The 25,588-nt window shown below is 48.1% G+C and overlaps 1 protein-coding gene across 4 annotated transcripts in view; it reads left to right on the forward strand.

The window, feature by feature from the left end:
- Window positions 1-16,201: 16,201 nt before the first annotated feature.
- The window catches only part of RAPGEF1 (Rap guanine nucleotide exchange factor 1), a 152,649-nt gene continuing 143,262 nt past the window's right edge, over window positions 16,202-25,588 (forward strand). For 3 of the 4 annotated variants that reach the window (XM_060101732.1, XM_060101739.1, XM_060101734.1), the window contains exons 1-2: window positions 16,202-16,352; window positions 21,478-21,593. In XM_060101732.1, the coding sequence (XP_059957715.1) occupies window positions 16,288-16,352; window positions 21,478-21,593 (181 nt within the window). In that variant the 5' untranslated portion in view covers window positions 16,202-16,287. The remainder of the gene's footprint in view (window positions 16,353-21,477; window positions 21,594-25,588) is intronic. The other variant, XM_060101733.1, reaches the window with a different exon arrangement.

Genomic DNA, 25,588 nt, shown 5'->3' on the forward strand with positions numbered 1-25,588 from the left:
GTCTCAATCTCCATGTCACCTCCTCCAGGAAGCCCCTGTGTCTTGCTGTGTGCCTGTGCTTTCTGCATCCCAGCGCTGCTCACGGTCATGGTGGTGTCTCTGTTTGATTGTCTGTCTCCTCCTCTAGGCTGTGAGCCCGCTGGGGCTGGACGCATCTGAACTGTGCACCCCTGTGTCTCCAGCACCAGGTACCTGAATGTAGTTACATGTTGCAAATGAACGTGCTTAGCACGCTGGGGAGCTCCGTCTCCAGTGTCAGGGGTTGTTACGACCGAGTTGGGCTGACAGGTGATAAAGTAATGAGACCGAAAAGCCCCTGGTGTCTGGGAGGCGTGGAGGGAGTGATGCTACCTTATTTACTTGGAGTTTTCAGTGGAAGGTGAGATACTTCCTAGGAAATAGGGTCATTCCCCATGAGGCTCAAGAGACCGCCTCGCGCATGGGAAAGATGTGGATTCCAATCCAGATCCCCCCTCTCCCACTTCCTCCTCCAAGGCCGACAGACTCCCCTTTGATAAAAAGCACACACCACAGAGGACTTCTGAGAGACTTAAATGTGATGCTCGAGTACCTAGCGCAGAGTCCGGTGTGGATCAGGTGATCCATTTTTTAAAAGCACCAAATGTTAATTTTTTAAAAGACACCATAAGTCAAAAACCTGTTTTACATCTTCCTGACTTCTTTTCGCCGATCCCTGATACGCAGCTCTTAATTCCTTCCCTATGACATTATCTTCAAGATAATGTTTTCAATATATAATTTATTGGGGTTTTTTTCTCTCTGAGATGGACATCTTCTAGTTTTGATCTAAAGAATACAATCAATGAAATTAATATTTAAATCTAGAAAAATCTATATTTAGTGACTGATCTCGGGGATTTGAATTAACAGGAAGATTTTTAGACCTTCCAGGCTCTGCACATTTTCTGTGATTCTCCTGGGCCAAGGAGGGCAGGAAAACTGCCCCCCTCCCACTGCCCCAACCTCACAGCCAGAAAGCTCAGCAAGGAAAGGGGCTGTTAGTGATTACACCTGGACGATGGCCATGAGCCAGGAGAGTTGTGGCAAACAGGGCGCCCTGGTACCCCTCCTGACAGCTGTCATCACTAAGGAGTCACAGCCACCTCCCCACAGATCCCCACCAGCCCCAGAATCCTCTCCAGTCCCAGGCTGCCTGTCTCAATCCACCTTCCAGACCGCTAGACGGGACGCTCCACGCGGTCAGCCAGTATGTCCGTTTTGTTTGAAGTGTATCCCCAGAACGTGGTCTCGAATGGTGCCTGGGTGTGGTCGGTGCTCAGTAAATGCATGTGGAATAAATGAACGAGTCAGGGTTGGCACGCAACATGAAGCCCTTTGCCGAGCCTGCAGCAAACAGCGGTGACTTCTTCAAAATCATCATTACCTCCAATAAACTCTGTATTTCTTCACTTTGGGTCTTCCTACACACGCCTTTGAATTCATGAATGAAAACCGTTGTTTGGAAAAATCCTTAGCAACCAAGAGGCCCTTCCGTAGAGGACTGGAAGAACAAACTGTGGTACATCCATACAGTGGAGTATTACGCTGAGCTGTCCAGCCAGGAGAGTTAAATGCATATCACTCAGTGAAAGAAGCCAATCTGAAAAGGCTACATATTATATGGTTCCAAACATATGACACTCTGGAAAAGGCAAAACTATGCAGACGGTAAAAGATCAGTGTTTGCCAGGTGTTGTGCAGAGGAAGGAAGGAACAGGTAGACACAGGACTTTTAGGGCCGTGAAAATGCTCCACATGGGTACGTGTCATCATACCTTCGTCCAAACCCACAGACTGTACAACACCGGGAGTGAGCCCTCAGGTAAACTACGGACTCTGGGTGACAATGATGTGTCAGTGTAGGTTCATTGATTGTAACAAATGTACCATCTGGCGGGGATGTTGATGGTGGGGACGAGGTATACGGGAAATCTCTGCACTTTCTGCTCAGTTTTACTCTGAACCTAAAACAGCTCTAAAAATATAAAGTCTATTTAAAAAAAAACAATTCAGTTCTTACGCTTGTTTTCTAGCCAAAATTGGAATGACTGTAAGAGCACTTACCACATCTGAAGCCTCCTGGCATTTGGAGAAACCTCTGCTCCCCTGCCGGGATGCCCCGAGACGGGCCCCCTCCCCCTTTAAAGGGCTTCTTATTCAAAATATGGAACAACATAAATGCAGAATCATTCTCCAATGTGTGTCTCCAGCACTGCCCTCTCCCAGGGGGGCTCCCCCATCCTGACTTCTTTCCAGCTCTGTGCAGCAGGTCCTCACCACCCCTCCTGCCACCCTGCGGCAACCCCTCCCCCACTCACGGCACATATCACCCCCCAAGTGTGACATATTTGTTTACTTGTTTTTCTAACGGCTCTCTGGAGGACTCATTGACATACACATATTTAAAGTGTTCAATCTGATACTTTTTATGCCTGTGAAGTCATCACTACCATAAAGATAGTGACCATACTTGTTATGGGCTGAATTGTGTCCTTCTAAAAATTCATAGGTCGGTGTCCTAACCCTCAGGACCTCAGAATGTGACCACATTTGGAGATGGCGTCTTTGTAGGGGTGATTACGTTAAAATGAGGGCACTAGGAAGGGCGCTAATCCAACATGACTGGTGTTCTTACAAGAAGAGGAGATTAGGGCACAGACAGGCACAGAGGGGAGACCACGTGAGGACACAAGGAGAAGACGGTCATCTGCAGGCCAAGGAGAGAGGCCTCAGAAGGAACCAACCCTGCCAACACCTTGATCTCAGACCTCTAGCCCCAAAGACAGAAAATAGACTTCTGTTGTTTCAGCCACGTGGCCTGTGGTGCTTTATTCCAGCAGCCCAGCAAACTAATATGCCACCCCTCACCCCCCAAAAGTTCTCACGTGCCCCTGTGTGGTCCCTCCCAGCCCCCAATGTCCCCGCACAACCACTGACCTACTTTCTTTCACCGTTGATTAGTCTGCATTTTCTAGAATTGTATATAATGAAATTCTCTAATAATACTCTTTTTTTTTTAATCTAACTTCTTTCAGCATCATTGTGTGGTTGTGTGTATCCATAGTTCCTTCTGTTTGTTTGCTGAGCACTAGTCCAGTGAATTGACGTGCCGTAGCTTTTAAATTCGTGACAGCCAAAAACTGGGGGGAATCCAAATGTCCATTAACAGATGAATGGACATGTACTTGGTTTAATCTCTTTCTCCACTTGGAGTGGACACTCCATGATGTCAGGGACTTGGCTTATGGCTGTACCGATAGCACCCAGGAACCCCTGCTGGCACATAGTAGGCCCTCAATAACTAGCAATTGCATTAATCATTTAAAGGCTCATTCCCGTGGGGAGGACACGCCCTCACCCCTACCCGCAGCAGCCGGGCTGACCTCTCTCCCTGCACAACAGCCCCACTGGCACACCGGCCTGAGCCATCTCTGGGCTGCCTTGCTCCGTCTCCTGCCCGTGTCCTCATGCCCCAGATGGCAGGTTCGTCTCATCCCCTGCCTGCCCACCATCGCCCCCCACCCCCAGGGGGCCTGGTCCTGGGCTAGGCACAGGGTGTAGCCCCCCGGGAAGCGTTCCTGTCAGCTCCTGCCCACGAGGATGCCCCTTTCCCTCGTGCTCTGCCCCTGTGGTCCAGCTGGTCAGTTAGCTCATCAGCTGATGTTCACATTTATTCAACAAACAATCACTGGGCACCTGTTATGAGCCCTGGGCTGGAGGCCGGGGCACACAGACGCCGAAGTCACAGTCCAGTCTGGGAAGCCAAGATTGAACAAATAATACGTGATCACCCTCTTAGAGCTGCTGTCCTGTGCCACGAAGGGCGAGGGTCCTGAGAGGGGGTGATGGTAGTGGAGGAACTTAATTTCCTTTGGGGGTTCTCTGATGGGTGACGGTCAGGCCAGCGAGGGTTGAGGGGAGACTCAACCCCTTTGGGGTCCACGTGGGCAGGGCTGGAGGGTACCAGAGGTTGGCCCATTGCTGTCGCTGAAGGAGGGTCCGTTTGGCCAGAGAATGGTGAGCAGAGGTGACGGGGCCCCCGGGGAGGACGGGAGCTCAGGCATGGCCTTGAGGGTTGGGGCAAAGATGTGGCTTTTGTTCTGAACACCCCCTCTCTTAGCGTTCATGCTGCATTTCATGCTGTGCCTGAAGCCAAGGCCGTGTCCCTCTCAAGCCACAATTCCGTCTTGCATGTCAAGACTCTCAGTTTTCTTACAGCCCCTAACACTGCGAGGTCCACGTGAGGCAGACGATGCGCACTTCTGGGTTGATCAATGGCTGATGCGATTGATCCTCTCGTTCTCGTGCTGGGGAAGGGGAGGCTGTCGTGAAGGACGCTGTGTCCTTCAGAGGACGGTGGTGTCTGTCGAAAGGGTGAGACTCTCCTTCAGAGCTGGGCTGTGGGTTAGGCTGGAAGAGAGTGTATTTACAGGTAAAGTGGGCTTTCTTACCACGTTACTTTATTCCCCAGCAGAATAGGGGCCATTAAAATGCTCTCAGAAAGTGCTAGGGTCAAAAGGCACCCTCTTTCTCATATACCCTGAAAATTGCTTAAAATGTGGAATTTATTCAAGTAAAATGGATTCATCTCTGCATTCAAAAGAGAAGGTTGGAAGCATAGATCAGAAAATAATGATGAAAAAAATGCGCATGTATATGTGAGCCTCTTTTTCTTTTGTTTCTTTTTCCTTTTTCCTTTTTCCGGTCTCACGTGTTAATAGCAAATTCTCTTCCACCAGACCCTGGTGCCCGGTCCCTGGAATGCCACATGGGCTGCCAGTAGCTGTTGTGTGAGAAATATCGCAGATTTGGGCTAGGAAAGGGCCAGATCGATTATATTAAAGGGCGGTCTTGTGAAGAACCCCAGAGGGGAAGGTTAGGCTTCCAATCCAGAATGAGGAAACAGGAGGAATGTGGCTGGAGCCAGTGAGGTCCTGAAAATAGAGCCAGAAACAGGGTAGAATAGAGACTTCATGGAAAAGCTGGGGCCTCCAAAACTGGATGTGCAGGTGGGGAGTGCCTGCAACGCCAGAAGGAAAATTTTAAGATTAAAAAAGAACAAAGCAAGACAAAAAAAGAAGTCTGCACTCAGTAGGGAAAAGGTAAATGGAACTTACCAGCTAAAAATAGAAATAGGTTCAAGAAAGGTTTTCATAACATATTTAGAACTCAGAGGGACCTCAGGAATTATCTAGTCTAGTGGTTTTAAACATTTTGGGGGTTAATTTTAGCATCAGAACTCTTTTTCCAGAATAAAATATACAAAGCCTGTAAGAGCTGCTCTGGCAGGAAGTGGGGAGGAGGGCTGGACACCACGGGACTTCTCACCTACCCCCGGTCCCTCTGACCTGCATGACCTTTGGGGCACCTCCATGGGGCTTTGATTGAAAAGCACTGGTTCTGGGCTTCCCTGGTGGCGCAGTTGTTAAGAATCTGCCTGCCAATGCAGGGGACACGGGTTCGAGACCTGGTCCAGGAAGATCCCACGTGCCGCGGAGCAACTAAGCCCATGTGCCACAACTACTGAGCCTGTGCTCTAGAGCTTGCGAACTGCAACTACTGAGCCCGTGAGCCACAACTACTGAAGCCCGTGCATGCCTAGAGCCCGTGCTCCACAACAAGAGAAGCCACCGCAATGAGAAGCCCACGCACCACAGCTAAGACCACTCACCGCAACTAGAGAAAGCCTGCGTGCAGCAGCGAAGACCCCACGCAGCCAAAAATAATGCATAAATTAAATAAGCAAATTTATTTTAAAAAAGAAAAGAAAAGCACTGATTCTCCTCTAGCTCCTCACACTGCGGGGAGAGAAGCAAGGTTGGGGGTTGGGGGGTGCAGTGAGCCCCGGGAAGCCAGCTCTGGGTTTGCAGCTGCCCTTGCTGCCCGACATCACGATAACAGTAGTACAGATGCCACCTGGGGAGGTGACAGCCACGTATGCACACGATGCCTCAGGCCTCACAAACGACCCAGAGACTCTGATCAGGGGCTCTGTGTCCAGACTGCGTGGGTGGAGTTGGCGAACCCCAGCCTGGCTCCTATGACTCGGTGGGTCAGTTTGACCCTCAGTTTCCCCCTCTGTGCAGTGGCGATCACTACAGCCCCCATCAAGGTGAGCTGTGGGGTAAAGGAAGGAGCTGAGTGCCTGTCCAGCAAGGAGCAGGGCACCTAGCATGGGCTTGCGGGGGGTGGGGAGGCGTATAGATGTGGCTGCTGTCGTGGTTCCTTGCCCCCCTCCCCTCCCAGGTCCTCAGAGGGCAGAGGTGAGGATTCTAGGGGAGAATGCTTCAAAGCACCAGTCCCAAGTGCCGCACAGTCTCCAGCTGAGAGTAAGCACCTGACAGATCATAGAAGTTACCGATAATTATTACTGGCACCAAGCCTCACCATAGACCCACAAAGTGAGCAAGACATTATTATTGCCATTTTACAGGTGTGGAAACTGAGGCACAGAGGAGTTGAATGATCCTCCCAGATCCCAAAGCTGGTAAGGGGCAGGAGCCAGGCGGGCCTTGGATCACCTGCCCAGGGCCCAGCGCACCACCCCAGGGTGGGAGGCGGGGAGAAAGGCGGGTCCCTGAAGAGTGAGAAGCAAGGTCGGCCACTGCCGGGCCAGCTCCTCTCCGTGTGCCTGGCCGACGCATGGAGCCGGGCCGCACGGTCCTTCTGCGGGGCTGTGTCGCCCCCTAGTGGTTCCACACAGGACTGGCCACAGCCAGGCCGTCCAGAGGGACACTCGCCCTTGCCCTTCACACCCTAGAGCTGCAGAGGCTTCTCGCGTTGCCCGGTCCTGTGCGGGCAGGACCACTCAGTGACCCCCATCCAGGACATAAGTCAGCCACCCCCGTAGCAGCCTGCAAGACCTCACCAGGCACTGGGAAGAGCGTGTGACTACACATTGGGCTGGATCAGGTGCCTTGGCTCGGGTGTGTGTGTATGTGTGTGCGTGCATGTGTGTGTTTGTGGACCACGTGGAGGCGGTGTGCATAGGTGAGAAGGAAAACGGAAAGACAGAACTCCAGTGCATATGGTGTCCACTCTGGTGCATTTAAGGTGTCATCTTAAATGGAGTTTAGGGAAATAGTGGGACTCCTTGCAGGGGTGTGTTTTGCGATTACCTACATCATCACGGCACGTTCTAAGAGCCAAGAGACAGGCAGGAGTGTAAACTGACGCAACCACTTGGGGAAAATGTTTGGCAGTTCCTACTGAAGCTAAGGATACATACACCCTAAGACCCAGCAAAGCCATTCGCTGGGTATGTACCTGGACTCAGGAAACACACACACTCTGTCCACCAAAAGACAGGTACAAGGTCCATGACTTTTTAGTGGTAATGGCCCAAACCTGGAAACAACCCAAATATCCATCAGTGGTAAAACAGATGCACAAATTGTGGTAGTTGTGCACATTTCCTGTAATGGAATATTAGGCAGCAATGTAAAAGGGCTACATGCACAGCATACATGAATGTCATAGGTATAAAGTTAAGCAATGGAAAGACCCAAACTTCCCATTTATATGAAATTCAAAACCAGGCTAAGTGAATCTATGGTGGGAGAGGCCAAAGTAGTGGTTGCCTCCAGGAGGTTGGTGGGGGACCCGTGTGGGCACTTAAATGTTGTAGATTTCATTCTGGATGATGCCCATACAGGTGTGCACACATGTAAAAAGTCATCAAGCTGTACACTTAAGATCATCCTGCTTTATTGTATGTGTGTTAAACCTTTAAAAACTCTAGCAATATAATGAAAGCCAAGAGACATGGCAGGAACGGGGGAGTGATAAGCACGTGGCAGCGCACGGCAGTGATGGGTAGGACTCTGAGGCCTGATGGGCCTGAAGACTTCTCTGGGGCCCTTCTGGGACAATCCGTGTGAAGCACAGACAAGTTCCCAGGGATGCTGGCTTTTCGTTCACTGTTTTCAAAACCCCAAAGCATCCTGCTAGATGGCTTCCTTTCCTGAAATGTACTTAGTTGATTTCCTAGTTCAAAGCTATAGGATAGGGTTGTGGCTTTTTGCCCCTTTCTTTTTGCTGCTCTGTATTTTTACCTTTTTTTCCCCCTGTAATGCAAGTGTTATAGCTTTTGCAATATGAAAAAGAAAGCCAATAAAAGCTATTTTAATTAGAGGAAAAAAGCTGTGAGCGCAGATTCGGGTTTGTGGGTTTTACACGAAGGCACATTTGGTAGCAGGGCCAGACGCTAAGAGCGTTCAAGTCACGTGGGTTGGGAGAAGGGTGGGGGATCTTGAGCCTTTTCGCCAAAGCTGCCTCTACCTGCTTCATCTGTCTATGAGATAGCAGGCCTTCTATGGACACAAATGCAAAAACATGGCATGCCTCCGTGAATCGCCGTGCTACGTCGTTTCTTGAGCACTTCCTCAACTAAGTCACTTTTCCCCCCTTAGGTTTACAACAAGGTAGATGGCCCAGAGTGGCTTTGGTGACAGTGGGCTTTGACGGCCGTGGGTGGGAGTCAGGAGCGCTCTCTTCCAGTCCTGACCTCTCCCTTGACCAGTTGATATTCTGTGAATCACCTCCCTTCCTTGGACCTCCCTGTCTCCATCCTTCCTGTGAAGGCATCGAGCTATAGTATCACTCCCTGCCTTACAAGAATGGTCACTTATTATTATATCCATTTTACACTCAAGGACACAGATTTTAAAACATTTAAATAACTTGACCAAGACCTCCCAATCCATAAGTGACAGCATAGGGAGTCACAGGTAGAACACTTTGGCCCGGTTCTGACTTTGCCAACCCAGCTGATGCTCCCTCCAATTCTGACCTTCAGGTTGTCTTATTCTACCTTTCTGGGTGAGGAAAACTGTGAAAATTAACATTTTCCCCCCTCTAGCAAGTGAGAGGTTACACCGTTTGTTTTTCAGAGCAGCAAAAGTGAGAGTAGAAAGGATTTCAAGAAGACTTCTCAGGTAAAGACTAAAGGAAATGTTATATCAAAGCTAGCAATGGTGGATTTTTTTTTAAAACGTCTTTATTGGAATATAATTGCTTTATATTGTTGTGTTAGTTGCTGCTGTATAACAAAGTGAATCATCTATATGTATACTTACATCTCCATATCCCCTCCCTCTTGTTTTCAAAATCTAGAGCATCGTCTTTTCATTTTAAAAAACAGTCTAAGTGATGAGTTGGTGCAATTGCCTTGTAGGAATTTGTAAATAAGGAAGGTGTGCCTCTGTTTTTCGTTCTGACACCCTGGGTTGTATGTAATATAGAAATAAAGTTTATCCAGGATTTTTATTGGCTATGCCCTTTCTTAATTTAAAGTGTGGATTAGTGAGGAGAGAAAGGGATTGTTAGAGTCAGAGGATGAATCCGTGAAGTGAAAGCATAAATTGATACAGTCTTTCTAGAGGACAATATGGCAACATGTATCAATGTTTCACATATGCACATTTCCTGACCCAGAAATGTCACTTCTAGCAAAGATATATACACAAGGATGCTCATAATAACATGGCTTGTAATGGTAAAAATTAGGAACAATGTAACTCTAACAATATGGAATTGGTCCAATAAAATATGGCACATCCAGCCAGGGAGATAAAGCACAACTTTTAGAAACAGAGGTACAGAAACTGATCAGTGGGTGTTTCCCGGGGGGTGGGGTGGTGACCTACTTTTCATTGTCTAAATACGTTTGTGATTTTTTTTAATGCTTTATTTTGAGATAACTAGATTCACACGTAGTTGTAAGAAATAATACAGAGAGATCCCAGGTATCCTTTATCAAATGGTTAACATCTTGCAAAACTCTTATATGATAGCTCAACCACCATGCTGACATCTACACAGCCAAGATACAGGACATCCCCATCACCACAACTATCCTACCTGTTTTCCTTTTATAGTTACACCTGCTTCCCTCCTGTTCCCACCCCTTCTTTAACTGCTGGCAATCACTAATCTGTTCTTCACCCTTATAATTATTTTATTCCACAAACTTCATATACATGGAATCATACAATATATAGCTTTGCGGGACTGACTTTTTTTAATTCAACATAGTTCTGGAGATCTATCCAGCTGTTGTATCAAGAGTTGCTTCCTTTTTATTGCCGAGTTGTGTTCGATGGTGTACAGGTTTTTGTGTGAACACAAGTTTTCATTTTTCTGGGATATATGCCCAGGGGTGTAACTGCTGGATATGACGGTTGCATGCTTAGTTTTCTAAGAAACTGCCCAACTGTTTTCTAGAGGGCTGTACCCTGTTCCATTCCCACCAGCAATGTATGAGTGAGCCAGTTTCTCTGCATCCTCACCAGAATTTGGTGTTCTCACTTTTTTCATTTTCACTGTTCTGATAGGCATGCCGTGATATCTAATTGTGGTTTTAATTTTCGTTTCCCTAATGGCTAATGGTGCTGAACATGTTTTCTTGTGCGTTCTTGTCATTTGTGTATCCTCTTCAGTGAAATGTGTTTTCATGTCTTTTGCCCATTTTCTAATTGGATTGTTCATTTTTAAAATTCTTTTTAAACTTTAAAAAATTTTTCTATTTATTTTTTGGCTGTGTTGGGTCTTTGCTGCTGTGCGCGGCTTTCTCTAGTTGTCGCGAGAGGGGGCTACTCTTCATTGCGGTGCTTCTCATTCTGTGGCTTCTCTTGTTGTGGAGCACGGGCTCTAGGTGCATGGGCTTCAGTAGTTGCAGCACGTAGGCTCAGTAGTTGTGGCTCGTGGGCTCTAGAGCGCAGGCTCAGTAGTTGTGGCACATGGGTTTAGTTGCTCCGCGACATGTGGGATCTTCCCAGACCAGGGATCGAACCCATGTCCCCTGCATTCGCAGGCGGATTCTTAACTACTGTGCGACCAGGGAAGTCCTGTTCATTTTTTTTTAAACGTTGAGTTTAGAGAGTTGTGTATTCTGCATACTACTCTTTTATCAGATATGTAGTTTGCAAATATTTTCTCTCAGTGTATAGCTTGTCTTTTCATTCTCTTAAAAGGGCCTTTAGATCCAAATGGTTTTCCCTCTTTTTTCCTCTAACAGTTTTATAGCTTTACATTTTACATTTAAGTCTGAGATTCATTTTGAGCTAATTTTTCTACAAAGTATGAGACTTAAGGTGATGTTCATATTTTTGCATATGGATGGCCACTTGCTCCAGGACTATTTGTTTAAAAGGCTCTATTTCCTCCACTGAATTTTTTTTTTTTTTGCACCTTTGTCAAAAATCAGTTGGGCAGGGACTTCCCTGGTGGTGCAGTGGTTAAGAATCCACCTGCCAAAGCAGGGCACACAGGTTCGAGCCCTGGTCTGGGAAGATCCCACATGCCGCGGAGCAACTAAGCCTGCGGGTCACAGCTACTGAGCCTGCGCGCCTAGAGCCCGTGTTCTGCAGCAAGAGAAGCCACCGCGATGAGAAGCCTGCGCACCACAACGAAGAGTAGCCCCCGCTCGCCGCAGCTAGAGAAAGCCCGCGCACAGCAACGAAGACCCAATGCAGCCAAAAATAAATAAATAAATTTATTTTTTAAAAAATCAGTTGGGCAGGGGCCTCCCTGGTGGCGCAAGTGGTTGAGAGTCCGCCTGCCGATGCAGGGGATGCGGGTTCGTGCCCCGGTCTGGGAGGATCCCATATGCCGCGGAGCGGCTGGGCCCGTGGGCCGTGGCCGCTGAGCCTGCGCGTCCGGAGCCTGCGCGTCCGGAGCCTGTGCTCCGCAACGGGGGAGGCTACAGCAGTGAGAGGCCCGCATACCGCAAAAAAAAAAAAAAAAAAAATCAGTTGGGCATACTTGTGGGATCTATTTCTGTGTTCTCAATTCATGTGCATTTATCATCTATTAAAATTCATTTTTAAATTGCATTGATGATATATCCTTATTAATATGGGAAAATGTAAGATAAAATCTTACAAAAGGGCAATTTAGTATATTCTGATTTTTGTAAAGCTTTTTTTAAAGAGTGCTTTTATGCTTGTACATGGGGTCAACTCATTAGAAAGACCCTGAAATAATGTTTTCCAATGTGGGTTCCTCTCAAGGGTTTTAAGAAAGCCTAATTCAGTGCCTTTACCTTGCTTACTAGCTGTGATGTTCCGTGAGTATAATGTAGCTCTTCCTGGGGACTTTTGACTATGGAATCCCTTTCTTTCCCTAAGAAGCTTTTCTCAGGGCTGTTGTTCAAAGGAACACACTTTCAGAAACAAGTCTGAAAGGTTCCCTGCCAAAATATTAATAGTGATTATCACAGAACTGTGGGATTTAGGGTGGTTTTTCCTTTTCCCTTTCTCCTTTCTAAGTTCGGTTAGCTGAAAAAAAAATTACGACAAACGTGTTCATTTTATAAACCAGAAAGATAATAAAGATGTTTGGGGGTGGAGGGGGAGCAACTAGGTGCCAGAGGACTAGAAGGGAAGGCAGATGTGAGCTGGTTTGCAGAAGCAGGAAAGAAAGCCAGGCTGGCAAGAATCCCTGGGAGGATGAGAGAAGCAGAAAACACAGAGGGCACTGCCAGTTCACCTACAGGAGGGAGAGAGAGGGAGATGGGGGCTCAAATCCACACAGATCACAGCAGTGCTGCGTGGTGATGGAGAATGTGGTCATACACAAACGCTCCCAGCATGCCCTTGGGAAGACCTTGCAGGGGGCCGCTGGGAAGGGCTGGTCCTGACACCACCTGCTCGGGCTGGGGAGGGGGGCCATGAGTATGAAGGTATGTGTGGTGCTGGGGGCTGTTACATCTCTGAGACTTCATAGCAGAGTATTTTGATTAAGTCAGCCTAAAATGAGACTCCTGCTAATTGTATCCACAGACCACTCTTTTTTCAATTTCTCATTTATTTATTTATACCCTGCCTTGTTCTGGGGGAAAAAAACAATTAAGAATGGCTCACAGCGTTCATAAAATAAGACTAAATAGCGTAAAATTAAAAGCAGATGGAAGAAGACAAGAGAACAAGGATGGGTGCCAAGAGGATCCAGCAAGGAGGCTTCTTGGTCCTCTTCCCATTGTCCAGGTGAACAAGATGGTGCAGTGGAATTCCTTAGGGTGCAGGCAAGGGGACGGCCAACCTGAGCTGGAATATCAGGTCCCACCATGGGGCCAGGCCCTGTCCGAGATATGCTCTCAATACATATCTATTGAATAAATACACACATTGGACATCAAAAAGTCAAAACTGCCTCAGGTTTCCATCGGCGACTCTCAAGTTGTGGAACCACTGTTGGGACAGAGCTGAGATTTCCCAGGATTAAGATTTGTGTGGCTTGGAGACCTGGGTTTTCTCAGGAGAAGACCTTGAAGAGGGAACAAACCAGCCCTCAGAAGCGGACTTTCCCTCATACCCATTAGGATGGCTATTATGAAAAGAAAAAAGAAAAAAACAAAACAGAAAATAACAAGTGTTGGTGAGGATGTGGAGAAACGGGAACCCTTGTGCACTGTTGGTGGGAATGCCAAATGGTCCAGCCACTGTGGAAAACAGTATAGAGGTTCCTCAAAAAATTAAAAATAGAATTACCATATGATCCAGCCATTCTACTTCTGGGTATATACCCAAAAGAGTTGAAAGCAGAGACTCTGAGAGATATTTGTACACCCACATTCACAGCAGCATTATTCACAATAGCCAAAAGGTGGAAGCAACCCAAGTGTCCATTGATGGATGAATGGCTAAACAAACAACAAAAGAACAATATATATATATATATATATATATATATATATATTATTATTATTATTATTATTATTCAACATCAAAAAGGAAGGAAATTCGTTAGATGCTACACATGCTATGACATGGATGAACCAACCTTGAGGACATTACGCTAAGTGAAACAAGCCAGACACAAAAAGACAGTACTGTATGATTCCACTTATAGATTCCACTACCTAGAGTAGTCAAATTCATAGAGACAGAAAGTAGAATGGTGTTTGCCAAGGGCTGGGGGTGGGGGCGGAGGGTGGAATGGGAAGTTAGTGTTTAATAGGTACAGAGTTTCAGTTTTGCAAGATGAAAGAGTTCTGGAAATGGAATGTGGTGATGGTTGCACAACAAGGTAAATGTACTTAATGCCCCTGAACTGTACACTTAAACGTGGTTAAGATGGTAAATTTTGTACTGTGTGTATTTTACCACAAAAACAATTAAAGAAGAAAAGCAGGTGATTTCCAAAAGGAGGCTGTGATCTGGGAACTATGGGTCTACCAGCTGTCACATCTAGAGGGTATGGGAGAGCAAGGGGTGCCAGAGAAGGCTAGAGACTTCCAAGAAGACAATTTTAGCAAGGCCCCTGCTCTCCTGGTTGGCTAGAGAGACTCAAGGTCTCCCTGATCAGCATAGCTCCTGGGATTTCCCTGGTGGCACAGTGGATAAAACTGCACTCCCAATGCAGGGGGCCCAGGTTCCATCCCTGGTCAGGGAACTAGATCCCACATACATGCCACAACTAAGAGTTTCCATGCCACAACTAAGGAGCCCTGGAGCCACAACTAAGGAGCCCTGGAGCTGCAACTAAGACCTGGCTCAACCAAATAAATTAAATAAATAAATAAATATTTTTTTAAAAAACAAACAAACATAGCTCCTGCCCCAGAGAAACTACCTAAGGTCATAGTGTTTATTGATTTAGTCAACAAGTATTCATGGGGCATCTATTATGTGCCAGGCATCATGACACAAACCCTGTCCTTTTGTATCTTGCATTCTTTTAGGGAGAGATGCCCCCAAAGCAAACAAGAAAGTATAAAATTGAGATAGGAACCAAAAGTACACACCAGTATGATTCCATTAGATAGCATTCTAGAAAATGCAAAAGAATCTAGAGTGACAGGAAGCAGATCGGTGGTTGCCTGGAGCTGGTGGTGGATGAAGGGGTCAAGTGCCAAGGGCACGAGGAAAGCTTTGGGAGTGATGGAAATGTTCTGTATCTTGATTGTTGATGGTGATTTCATGGGTGTGTACACCTGTCAAAACTCATCCCACTGTACACTTTAAATGTATGCTGTTTACTGTGCATACATTCTATTTTGCTTGATAAAATATTGTTTTAGTTGAGTGATAAGCTACAAAGTAGTGGGTTTCTCAAAGGCCACATTTCAAGTGAGGCCTGAAGGAAGAGATGGGGCCATCTCGACAAGGATGGAGGGAGGGGAGGAGGGGGGGAGGAGTGTCCTAGGTGAAGGGAACAGGATTTACCAAGGTCCAGAGATGTCAGGAGAGCCCAGCACATCCTGAAAGCTCAAGTGGCTGAGGATGACCAGGGTGTCCCAGTTGTGTCTGGTGGGCCTGGTGAAGGAGAGATGAGGTTGAATATGAGAGTGGATGGTTGTACTTTGTGCTGAGGGTGATGGGGTGTGGCTGAGGCTTTTTAATTTGGAGATTGACACAATCAGGTTACCATGGGGAAGATTTCTCTGGCCGCAGTGTAGAGACGAATTGCCAGAAGGGCAAGAATGAGGGTTGGGGCCCATTACGGCGCTGTTGGCATAACACAGGTGTGAGATGGAGGCCCAGATGAAGAGCAAGGGGAGTGGCGGCGGGGTCGGAGTGGAGAGGAAAGCCTCGGGGCATTTGTAATTGAGTAAATGGGGGTTGAAAGAAGGCAGAGGCAAGATGGACACCCAGGCTTCTGAACTGGGCAACCCATGGAAGGAGGTGGCATTTCCTGAATAGGAAACCCTGGAGGAGAAGCAGGTTTAGGGGCTGAAAGGCTGGGTCCAGGTTTGGACATTTGAGTCTGAGCTGCCTACAAGACAGCCTGGGCAGGTGTTCAGCAGGCCGTGGACACTCAGGACAAAGTCTGAGCTGGAGACTCCAGGAGGCATACACATGGGGTTGGAAGCAAAGATGCTCACAACATCATCTTCCATCCCAGGTGGTCCTTTTTAGTGACCTTGGCAACCCCCACCAAGCAGTGCAGTCCATTGCTCCACCCCCTTGAATCTGGGCGGATCCCGTGACTGCTTTGACCAGTAGGACGTGGGGATGGAAGGTTTGACCAATGGGACATAGGATGAAAGGTTTGACCAATAGGACATAGGGGTGGAAGGCTTGACCAATAGAACACAGGGATGGAAGGCTTAACCAATAGAATGCAGGGATGGAAGGCTTGACCAATAGAACGCAGGGATGGAAGCCTTGACCAATAGAATGCAGGGATGAAAGGCATGCCCAGCCAGGTCCAGGAGTGGCCCTTAACTGTCCTGGTAGCTTCTGCTTCCAGGCTCTCAGAGGCCAGCCACCATGTTTCAAGTGAAGGTTGTCCAAGACCGCTGTTATGTAAGAAACCCAAGCCATGTGGAGACAAAGAGAGTGGTCGAGGAGCACTGAGGCCCAGCACGTTCCTGAAGAAGCCATTTTGTAAGTGAATCCTCCAAACCCTGACCCTGACTGATGCCGCTGAGATCAGATGCAGGCTGTCTAGGTGAACTCTTGCTGGTACCCAAGAGCTGCACAGATTTAAGCTATTAAATCCGGAGATAGTTTGTTATTCAGCAAGGTAAATAATCAACCAAGACAATAGCAAATGGCCCACTGAGCAAGCGGATCCTGCAACAGGGGGACAGGTAGAGGAACGGGGGGTCCAGACTCACCTCTCAGAATAATCCCAGAGCCAGGAGGAGAGCTTTGAGGTATGAGTGTCGACAGTATTGCTTCTTCTTCATTTTTACACCACTATTTCCTTCTAGATGGAGAGAGCTCAGATAGCATAACACTCGTAGCCTCTCTCTGCTCCTGCACCGACTCCCAGCCCCCACCCCCAGGAAGAGTTGCTCAATCCGGTTGGTCAATTTAGAAGGAGAAAGTGGACACGTGTGACTAAGCCCTTTCCTGCCTCTTCTCCTGCTCTGTTCCCCCCACACCAAGTTTTACAAGGTAGCCCTGCAGTTCCCTGTGCATCTCCCCTCTGTCCTGTGAACTCTGGCTACCTTATTCTCCCCAGACTCTCAGCATTGTTGCTCAACTCAGGGAGTCTGCCAGGCTCTGCCTGGGTCGCCCTTCCCTACACTGCGGCCTGGAAACTCTCTCCAGGCATTAAGCTGGAACAATCTTAAGGCTCACTTCATTTGTATCCATCCTTCAGGGGTCACTGTCCTTCCCTCCTTCCTTCCTTCCTTCATCATTGAACCTTGACAGTTTATGAGGTAGGTACTCGTATCCCTATTTTATTATCCCCATTTTACAGATACACCGATATGAGGCAGGCACCAGCATTACGCTCATTTCACAGATGAGTAAACTGAGGCTTAGAGAGGTTAAGTGACATGTACAAGGTTGCTTAGCAAGGAGCAGGACCAGAACTTGGACCTGGTTCTTTCTTTCTTGCAGGATCTGAAACACTGCACTCTACAACCTCTCCAAATGCATGCCATAACCAAATGTAACTCTTCCAGGTCATTCTCCACTGCCCAGGCTGTTGTATTTCTGTGTCCTTATCTAAAACAATAGGGAATAAGAACCTGCCCTGCAGAAATAATAACATGAATGAGCAAGATATACTGACCTCGATATTTATTGCAGTTTCGTTTATAATTTTAAAAAACTGGAAACAATATGTGCCCATCAAGAAGAGGATGCTTAGGGACTTCCCTGGTGGTCCAGTGGTTAAGACTCCACACTTCCAATGCAAGGGGCGTGGGTTTGATCCCTGGTCAGGGAACTAAGATCCCACATGCCCTGCGGTGCTGCCAAAAAAAAAAAAAAAGAAGAGGATGCTTAAATACATTCTGATACATCCATACAATGGAGTGCTGCACAGCTGTTAAAAAGTATCAGGAAGATTTATATGTATTGGCATTAAAGATGTTCAGTCTCTCTCTATATATATACACATACATATATATGTAAAATGATAGTACGTTGCTTTTTTAAACAATCTATGTATCTATCGATATCTCCAGTCCCAGCAGGTCCATGAGGAGAGCATTGATCTGCTCCAGGCAGCCATTCAGGGACCCAGACTCCTTCCATCTTCCATCCTTCATCACAGCAGAAGGAGAAGAGAGAGAATAGAGGATCAGGTGTGGGAGATTTTTATGGGCTGGGCATGGAAGTGACAATCATTACTTCAACCATATTCCATTGTCCACCCTTCAGCATATGGCCACTCCTCACCACAGGGGAGGCTGGGAGATGTCGTCTAGCTGTATGCCAGTAGGTGGGCTTGGTGAGCATCTAGCCAGCCTCGGTTGCACCAACTGATACGTACCTTTTAAACCGATTCATATATAAAAAAAAATAAGTATGTGCATGGATATATTTTTAATATGGAAAAGCCTGGAAGGATGTGTTAAGCCGTTCCCTCTCATGAGTAAAAGGGAGACTCTCACTTTATATGTCTGTATGTTATTTTTCAAAATGATGGCACGTATTTTCTGTGATTAACACTTAAAGATTTGTATGGGACTTCCCTGGTGGTCTAGTAAGACTTTGTGCCCCCAGTGGAGGGGGCCAGGGTTCGATCCTTGATCGGGGAACTAGATCCCACATGCATGCCGCAACTAAGAGTCTGCATGCTGCAACTAAAGATCCCGCATGCCACAACTAAGACCAAGCGCAGCCTAAATAAATAAATAAATATATATATTTTTAAAAACCACACTTAAAGATTTGTAAAATGATATTATGTTGCTTTTCTTAAAAATGGCTTTGAGCTACAGTAATCAAGACAGCATGGTACTGGCACAAAAACAGAAATACAGATCCATATATATGGAATCTAAAAAAAAAAAAGGTTCTGAAGAACCTAGGGGCAGGACAGGAATAAAGATGCAGACATAAAGAATGGACTTGAGGACACAGGGAGGGGGAAGGGTAAGCTGTGACAAAGTGAGAGAGTGGCATAGACATATATACACTACCAAACGTAAAATAGATAGCTAGTGGGAAGCAGCCGCATAGCACAGGGAGATCAGCTCGGTGCTTTGTGTCCACCTAGAGGGGTGGGATAGGGAGGGTGGGAGGGAGACGCAAGAGGGAGGAGATATATGTATACGTATAGCTGATTCACTTTGTTATACAGCAGAAACTAACACACCATTGTAAAACAATTATACTCCAATAAAGATGTTTTTTTAAAAAATGGCTTTGAGCCAACGGAGTTTAGAATTTTAAATGTTCACTAGGGGGCAGGAGAGATGTGTGTTTTGTGTGCTTCTGCTATTTGCTAATCGCCATTTACTACACTTCTTGTATAATTTCCTCCTTCAGCAGGCCATTTGTAACGTTTGCTGAACTGTGTAAGAAAATGACAGCACAGCTTCCCTGGTGGCACAATGGTTAAGAATCCACCTGCCAATGCAGGGGACAAGGGTTTGAGCCCTGGTCTGGGAAGATCCCACATGCTGCGGAGCAACTAAGCCCGTGCGCCACAACTTTTGAGCCTGCTTGCCACAACTACTGAAGCCCGCACACCTAGAGCCCGTGCTCCACAACAAGAGAAGCCACCGCAATGAGAAGCCTGTGCACCGCAAAGAAGAGTAGCCCCCGCTCGCCGCAACTAGAGAAAGCCCGTGTGCAGCAACGAAGACCCAACACAGCCAAAAATAAATAAAATAAATAAATTTTTTTAAAAAAGAAAGAAAATAACAGCACCCAGGCCGCGCACACTGGTGGGCTTCAGCTATGGGCTCAACCATCCCATTTTAATCGGATCCTCAAGGCTGTGGTTGCTTATGTGTCAGGATTGAAAATGTGTGTGTTTCATACTAGCTTTCGAGCACCCAGAGCAAGAAGTCTGTTAACTTGCCTGAGAAAAGGCCAAAGTACCGTGAAGCCAAGGTACTGCCTGCTCTGCTGGGATCAGTCTGGGAGATGCCACGTTTAGATCAAGGAGTGATGACCCAGACATCTGTCCCCACCTTTTTGAGGATGTATGTGGACTCTTCCCCAGTCTCCTGAGCATGGCAACCAGATCGGGGATTAAACCATTTGGGGGCACGGGGGAATGTTGGGGAACTCTTGCTCACAGGAATGAATAATGAGCAAAATCTCAATGAAAACAAAACCACTAATGTCATCTAAAGTCACTAAAACATTTGTCTCCTCTATTTGGACTTTCCTGATGCTCTGAATCGGGATGAATACCCTCACACCCAGACAACACGGTGGGCACCCCCCGCTGGAATGTTCATCATAGCCAGTCTCATAGAAGAGTTTGTTGGGGACTGAGAGTTCCACCCCCAATTCCCGTGGATCTGCTGGAGACCAGGAACCAGGTCTTGTTTGTCTTTGTTCTTCTCATGAGGCCAGGACGCTGAGGACATGCAATCTATGTGAATGGAATGGAACTGAACTGAACAAATACGGAGCGTCATGTAAAATACTGTGGGGTACCTAAAGAGAAGTCTGGGTTAGGGAAGTTTTAGCACAGTGGTTAAAACATGAGCCTGGGGGGAATAAAGTTAAAAAAAAAAAAGTGTGGTGCAGACTGACTACTTACTAGAAGTGTGTCTCTCTGTAACCCGCTCAGCCAAGGGAGTGGAGAAGATGGACGTGGCTGCCCTCCTTCACCAGACCAGGAGGGTTAGACCCCAGCAGCTGTTTGGACTGTGTAACCCTATCCACCTGGCCAGCCCCGATTGGACCGGGGGTGAGCCTCTGACTGGAGCTGGGCCAATCAGATCATCTCTCTTGGAACTCAGGTTTGGGAATGAGCATCCTTCATGGGTCTGGTCTGTTAGCTGAGGTGGGAGAGGAAGGGACCTGGGGGTGAGTGGATAAGGGGCCGTGTGGGCAGTTCAGGTGCCGGTGAGGTATTGCACTTCCTGCCCTTCGGTTCTACCCATGAGATACCTGCGTGCTTTCTAATAAATTCTTCTTTTTGCTGAGCCATTATTAAATTGGTATCTGTAACATGTGACCAAACAAATATTCCCTGATCTGGATCCCACCCTCCCAGGATTACTGTGAGGGTTGAAGCAGTGACCAGCCGCAAGCAGCCCTCATACCATTGCTACTATTATTAATGGACTCCACCTCCCCTTCTGATCTGCAATAATGATATAGTGAGGAGGTCATCTCTGTCCTCAGGGAACTGACGATGTGGTTGGGGAGTTCAGGCAGGTAGGTGTGAAGTGATTGTCAGCAATCCAATCTGAGATGAGCCCTGGAGCCACCAGTCTCACTTTGGCTGTTTTTATTTATCTATTTATTTATTTATTTATTTTTGGCTGTGTTGGGTCTTTATTGCTGCACGTGAGCTTTCTCTAGTTGTGGCGAGCGGGGGCTACTCTTCGTTGCGGTGCGCAGGCTTCTCACTGCGGTGGCTTCTGTTGTTGCGGAGCACAGGCTCTAGGCGTGCGGGCTTCAGTAGTTGTGGCACGCGGGCTTAGTAGTTGTGGCGCACGGGCTTAGTTGCTCTGCGGCATGTGGGATCTTCCTGGGCAAGGGATCAAACCAGTGTCCCCTGCATTGGCAGGGGGATTCTTAACCACTGTGCCACCAGGGAAGCCCCAAAAGCCCCTTCTTAAAAAGGCTCTCTTAGCAGGCTCCTGGCCACCTCGCTGTCCCTTCCACCGTGGATTTTGCAGAGCTGTGTAGTGGTCATCTGGTTCATCGTTCCCTGGACTGTTGGGAGAGGGCCCAGAAGTGCCCTTGCAGGTACTGATTGAGTTCCTTCCCTGTGTTGCTGCCATGTACATAAGCCAGACATGGTCCTAGGACTAATAATGTTTTTCATTTTCTGTATCTTATGATTTTTTTTTACATTGAAATTTTATTTTTATATTATTTATTTTTAATTGAAGTATAGGTGATTTACAATGTTGTGTTAGTTTCAGATGTGCAGCAAAGTGATTCAGTTATGCACACACACACACACACACACACACACATATTGAGTATAGTTCCCTGGGCTATACAGTAGGTCCTTTTGGTTACTTATTTTATATATAGTAGTGTATATATGTTAATCCAAAACTCCTAATTTATCCCTCCCTCTCCCTGTCATCTTTGGTAACCATAAGTTTACTTTCCATGTCTGTCTCATGAAGTTTTGACATCTTAAAATTCTTCCTGGCTTGGGAGAGTCTAGCCAATTCTTGGAGATAGGAGAGGGAGCACACCTTTCATTTGCAAACCAACCCATCCCCAATCACCTTATGAGAGGACATGCCTGCCTTCATATGGTTCTCTAATTTCTTGTATCTGTTATGTAACTCTCACACACCAGACCAATATTTCCTCTGCCCTAAGTTATCCCAGGGCCAGGCAACTAGAGTGCACCCCTTTTTCCAGAGCCCATTGGAATTATTCACACTAGTCAATCCTAAACTGTTTACCCGGCCCTGCCTTGCCTTTCCTGAAAAAAAAAAACCCAGTAAAGACGCTGTCCTAAGCTTTCCTGTCACTCCTGCTTCTGCCTCCTGACCACCCTGGTGCTCCCCATGTGGTCCTGCATGGTATGGTGTGCCCCCTTCTCTCAGGAAATGTAAGTAATAAATTCTCCTCTCAGCGGCATTGGCCTCTGCTTGTTGTCACTCAGTCACTTCCATAAATTAAAATCCCATGGGTACAAATGAGACAGTCCGTGCTTGTAGGAGCTCACAGTGTCCTGAAGGGGACAGACGTTAAACAGATACAAGAAATTAAAGAACTATATGGAGGTGTGTGCTATCAAAGGGACATATAGGATTCTGCAAGGCTCTTAACCCTCCAAGATGCCAAGATGAATGTCCATGGATTTTGCCTCATCAGCATCTCTTCCCCAGGTATTGCTTTGAGCATCACCCGTCCCCACTCCCAGTTGCTTGTTCTGTGGCATCCACTCCCCAGGTTTCTTGCATTTGGTGCAATTCTCAGGCCTGGCCGATTTATGCACCCTACTCCCCCACCCCTTCCCTGCAGTCATTGGCTCAGGGACAGGCATGTGACTCAAACTAGGCTAAGGAGAGTCAGCTGGTACCCAACTCAGCCACTGCACAGAGAGAGATCAGCTGGGAATAGAGCCAACGCAGAGGAGTAATGTCGTAGTTTCAGAGCCTAGAGGTAGCTGTTGGTCCTGGCTGTAACCCTGGTTTGCTAGTTATGATGTCCAACAAACTCCCTTTTTGCCCTAACCGAGCTGAACTGGGTTTCTGACAGTGAAATCAAGCATCCTGACCAGTACAGGGAACTGGCCCTAATGGAGGGCGGGGGTCAGGGAAGGGTTTCCCGTAGAAGTGGCAGTTAAACTGAGAAGTGAAAGATGACTAGGAATTAGCCAGGTAGAGAGGAGGGAGAGAGCATATTTTAGACAAAAAGAGCAGCATGAGGGAAGGCTGTAAGGTAGGAAGAACAAAGCTGTAGTAATTTGTTTGCTTTCATTACCTTGCATGTGTTCTATGATAGCTATAAACACCTTTGATGAATAACCTTTATTAAATAAGCTCCATGACCCTTATTAACTAACAGTAATGTCCATTTATAAAGTACTTAAAAAAAATTATTATTATTTATTTTATTTATTTATTTTGGTTGTGCTGGGTCTTAGCTGCGGCAGGCAGGCTCCTTAGTTGCGGCTCACCGGCTTCTTAGGTTGCAGCACATGTGCTCCTTAGCTGTGACTCACCGGCTCCTTAGTTGTGGCATGCGTGTGGAATCTAGTTCCCTGACCAGGGATCAAACCTGCGTCCCCTGCATTGGAAGGCGGATTCTTAACCACTGCGCCACCAGGGAAGTCCCTATAAAGTACTTTATTGTTTGAAAATGTCTCATCATTTGATATGTCATGATTTATTGAATATATTTGGTTCCACTCTCACGAACCCCTGACTGGGCCTACTATTCAGACTGATTTTCTGCTTTGCACCCAGACTTTTGGACCTAAAAGGATGACTCAGAAGCCTAGAAGGATTGGGGATGGCTTTGGGAGTCGGGGGGAGGTGGTCTGGGGCCAAGGGCCAGTTTTGCCTGACGATGCAGCTGCCACGAGAGCTGAGCAGTGCGGCTCTGGCTCAGAGCAGCCATTCATCAGCTCGAAAAGAGAGACGAATTTGTCAATCTTTGGCTTTGCCTTTGACCCCTAGAGAGCTGGAACTGAGGACTCTGGAAATTTGGCCGCCACCCAGGGCCAGCTCTCAGTTACAGAATCAGCGAGCCCGCCAGAGTGTGCCGGCAGATGCGAACAGGAATCTCTGCAACGTCAATTACCTTTCCTTCTCCCTCCACCTCTTCCAAACCCTGTTCCCATCACCAGATTATTTATCTGAGGGAAACAGGAGGGAAAACCGAGTTCGTTTTGTGTTACTTCTTTGCACTCCATCTTGGGCCAAGAATAGCGAGCAGGGGCAGGATGTGAACATCTGTTGTGTTACTAAAATTTGTTGTTATTTATACTTGCATTATATGATTTAACTTTGACTCCCCAAGTTACAGACTCTTTGGAGGGAAGAATCGATCATGCACATTTTTGTAGGACCCATAGCAGCTCACACAGTGCCTAGCCCTAAGTAGGATCTTTGATTCTTAAACCAATGACTTTTTCTGAACTCGTCGCCGTGCTAGAAAAGGCCCACAGCTGAGACCCAGGCTGGAGGATAGCCTGGTCCCCATTTGGGGGTCAAATGAGTAGAGCAGGCAGGGGTCACCGTGTCCTAATGGGCTGGACCCACACGTTGGCAGGGAGACTCTGGGCCTCTGGGGACACTGAACCTTCAGGGGAGTCTGGCCCAGACCTGGCCAGGTGGCTCCTGCCCTCAGGGACTGCTGAGTCTCAGGTAAGGGGACAGGTCAGGTCAGGCTGAACCCCTAGTCAGGTCAGTCCCCGGCCTGGAGCCTCTGGGAGGGCAGGGAGCACTGGCCAGGTGACTCAGCCAGCAAGGGCTGCCGAGACCCAGATGGAGGGAGGGAGGGGGGATTGGTCCCAGGCCTTGGCATGAACTATGGCCCATCAAGGGGCTCTGAATCCTGGGTGGCGTCGGTCATAGGCCTGGCATGGAGGCTAGAGTTTGTGTGGGAGCTCTGTGTTCCAAGTTGTGAGGGGGCATACCAGGCCCTGGGCAGGGGAGGGCACTGAACCCTGGATTGGGGTGTCAGTCCCAAGCCATGGTATGGAGACTACAGGCCAGTAGCGGGGGGCTGGGGGAGGTGGCTGAGTCTCGCGGGAGAGGGTCACGATAGGCTTTCAGCCAGCAGGGCAAGCTGAGTCCTGGTTGGGATCAGACTCAGGCTTTGAGATGTAGACTCGGGTTCCACGGCAGAGGAGGCTGAGTCTGAGGTGGTGTCCACCTCCAGGCCTTGGCGTGGAGGCACCGCGCGGGCGGGAGACGCTGAGTCCCAGGTGCAGGCGGGGTGGGGTGGGGGGGTCGAGGGGTGGGTCCCTCGCCCTGGCTTGGAGACTCCGGGCCGGCAGAGGGCGCTGAGCTCGCGGCGGCGCGGCAGCCGCCCGGCAGGTGGCGCTCTGGCCGCGGCCGAGGCCAGCGGGCGGGCGGCGGCGGCGGCGGCGCGGCGCGGCGCGGCGCGGCGCTGCGGCCGGCTCGCGGGCCCGGGGAAGCGGCGGCGGCGGCGGCGGCGACGGCGGGAGCGGAGGAGGCGGAGCGGCGGCGGCCCCGGGCGGGCTGGGGCGCCGCTGGCCGAGCGCACAGGCCGCGGCCCGCGGAGCCCGCCATGCCGGCGCG

Source organism: Mesoplodon densirostris, chromosome 6, assembly GCF_025265405.1.
Source record: "Mesoplodon densirostris isolate mMesDen1 chromosome 6, mMesDen1 primary haplotype, whole genome shotgun sequence".
In the NCBI taxonomy this organism is placed as follows: domain Eukaryota; kingdom Metazoa; phylum Chordata; class Mammalia; order Artiodactyla; family Ziphiidae; genus Mesoplodon; species Mesoplodon densirostris.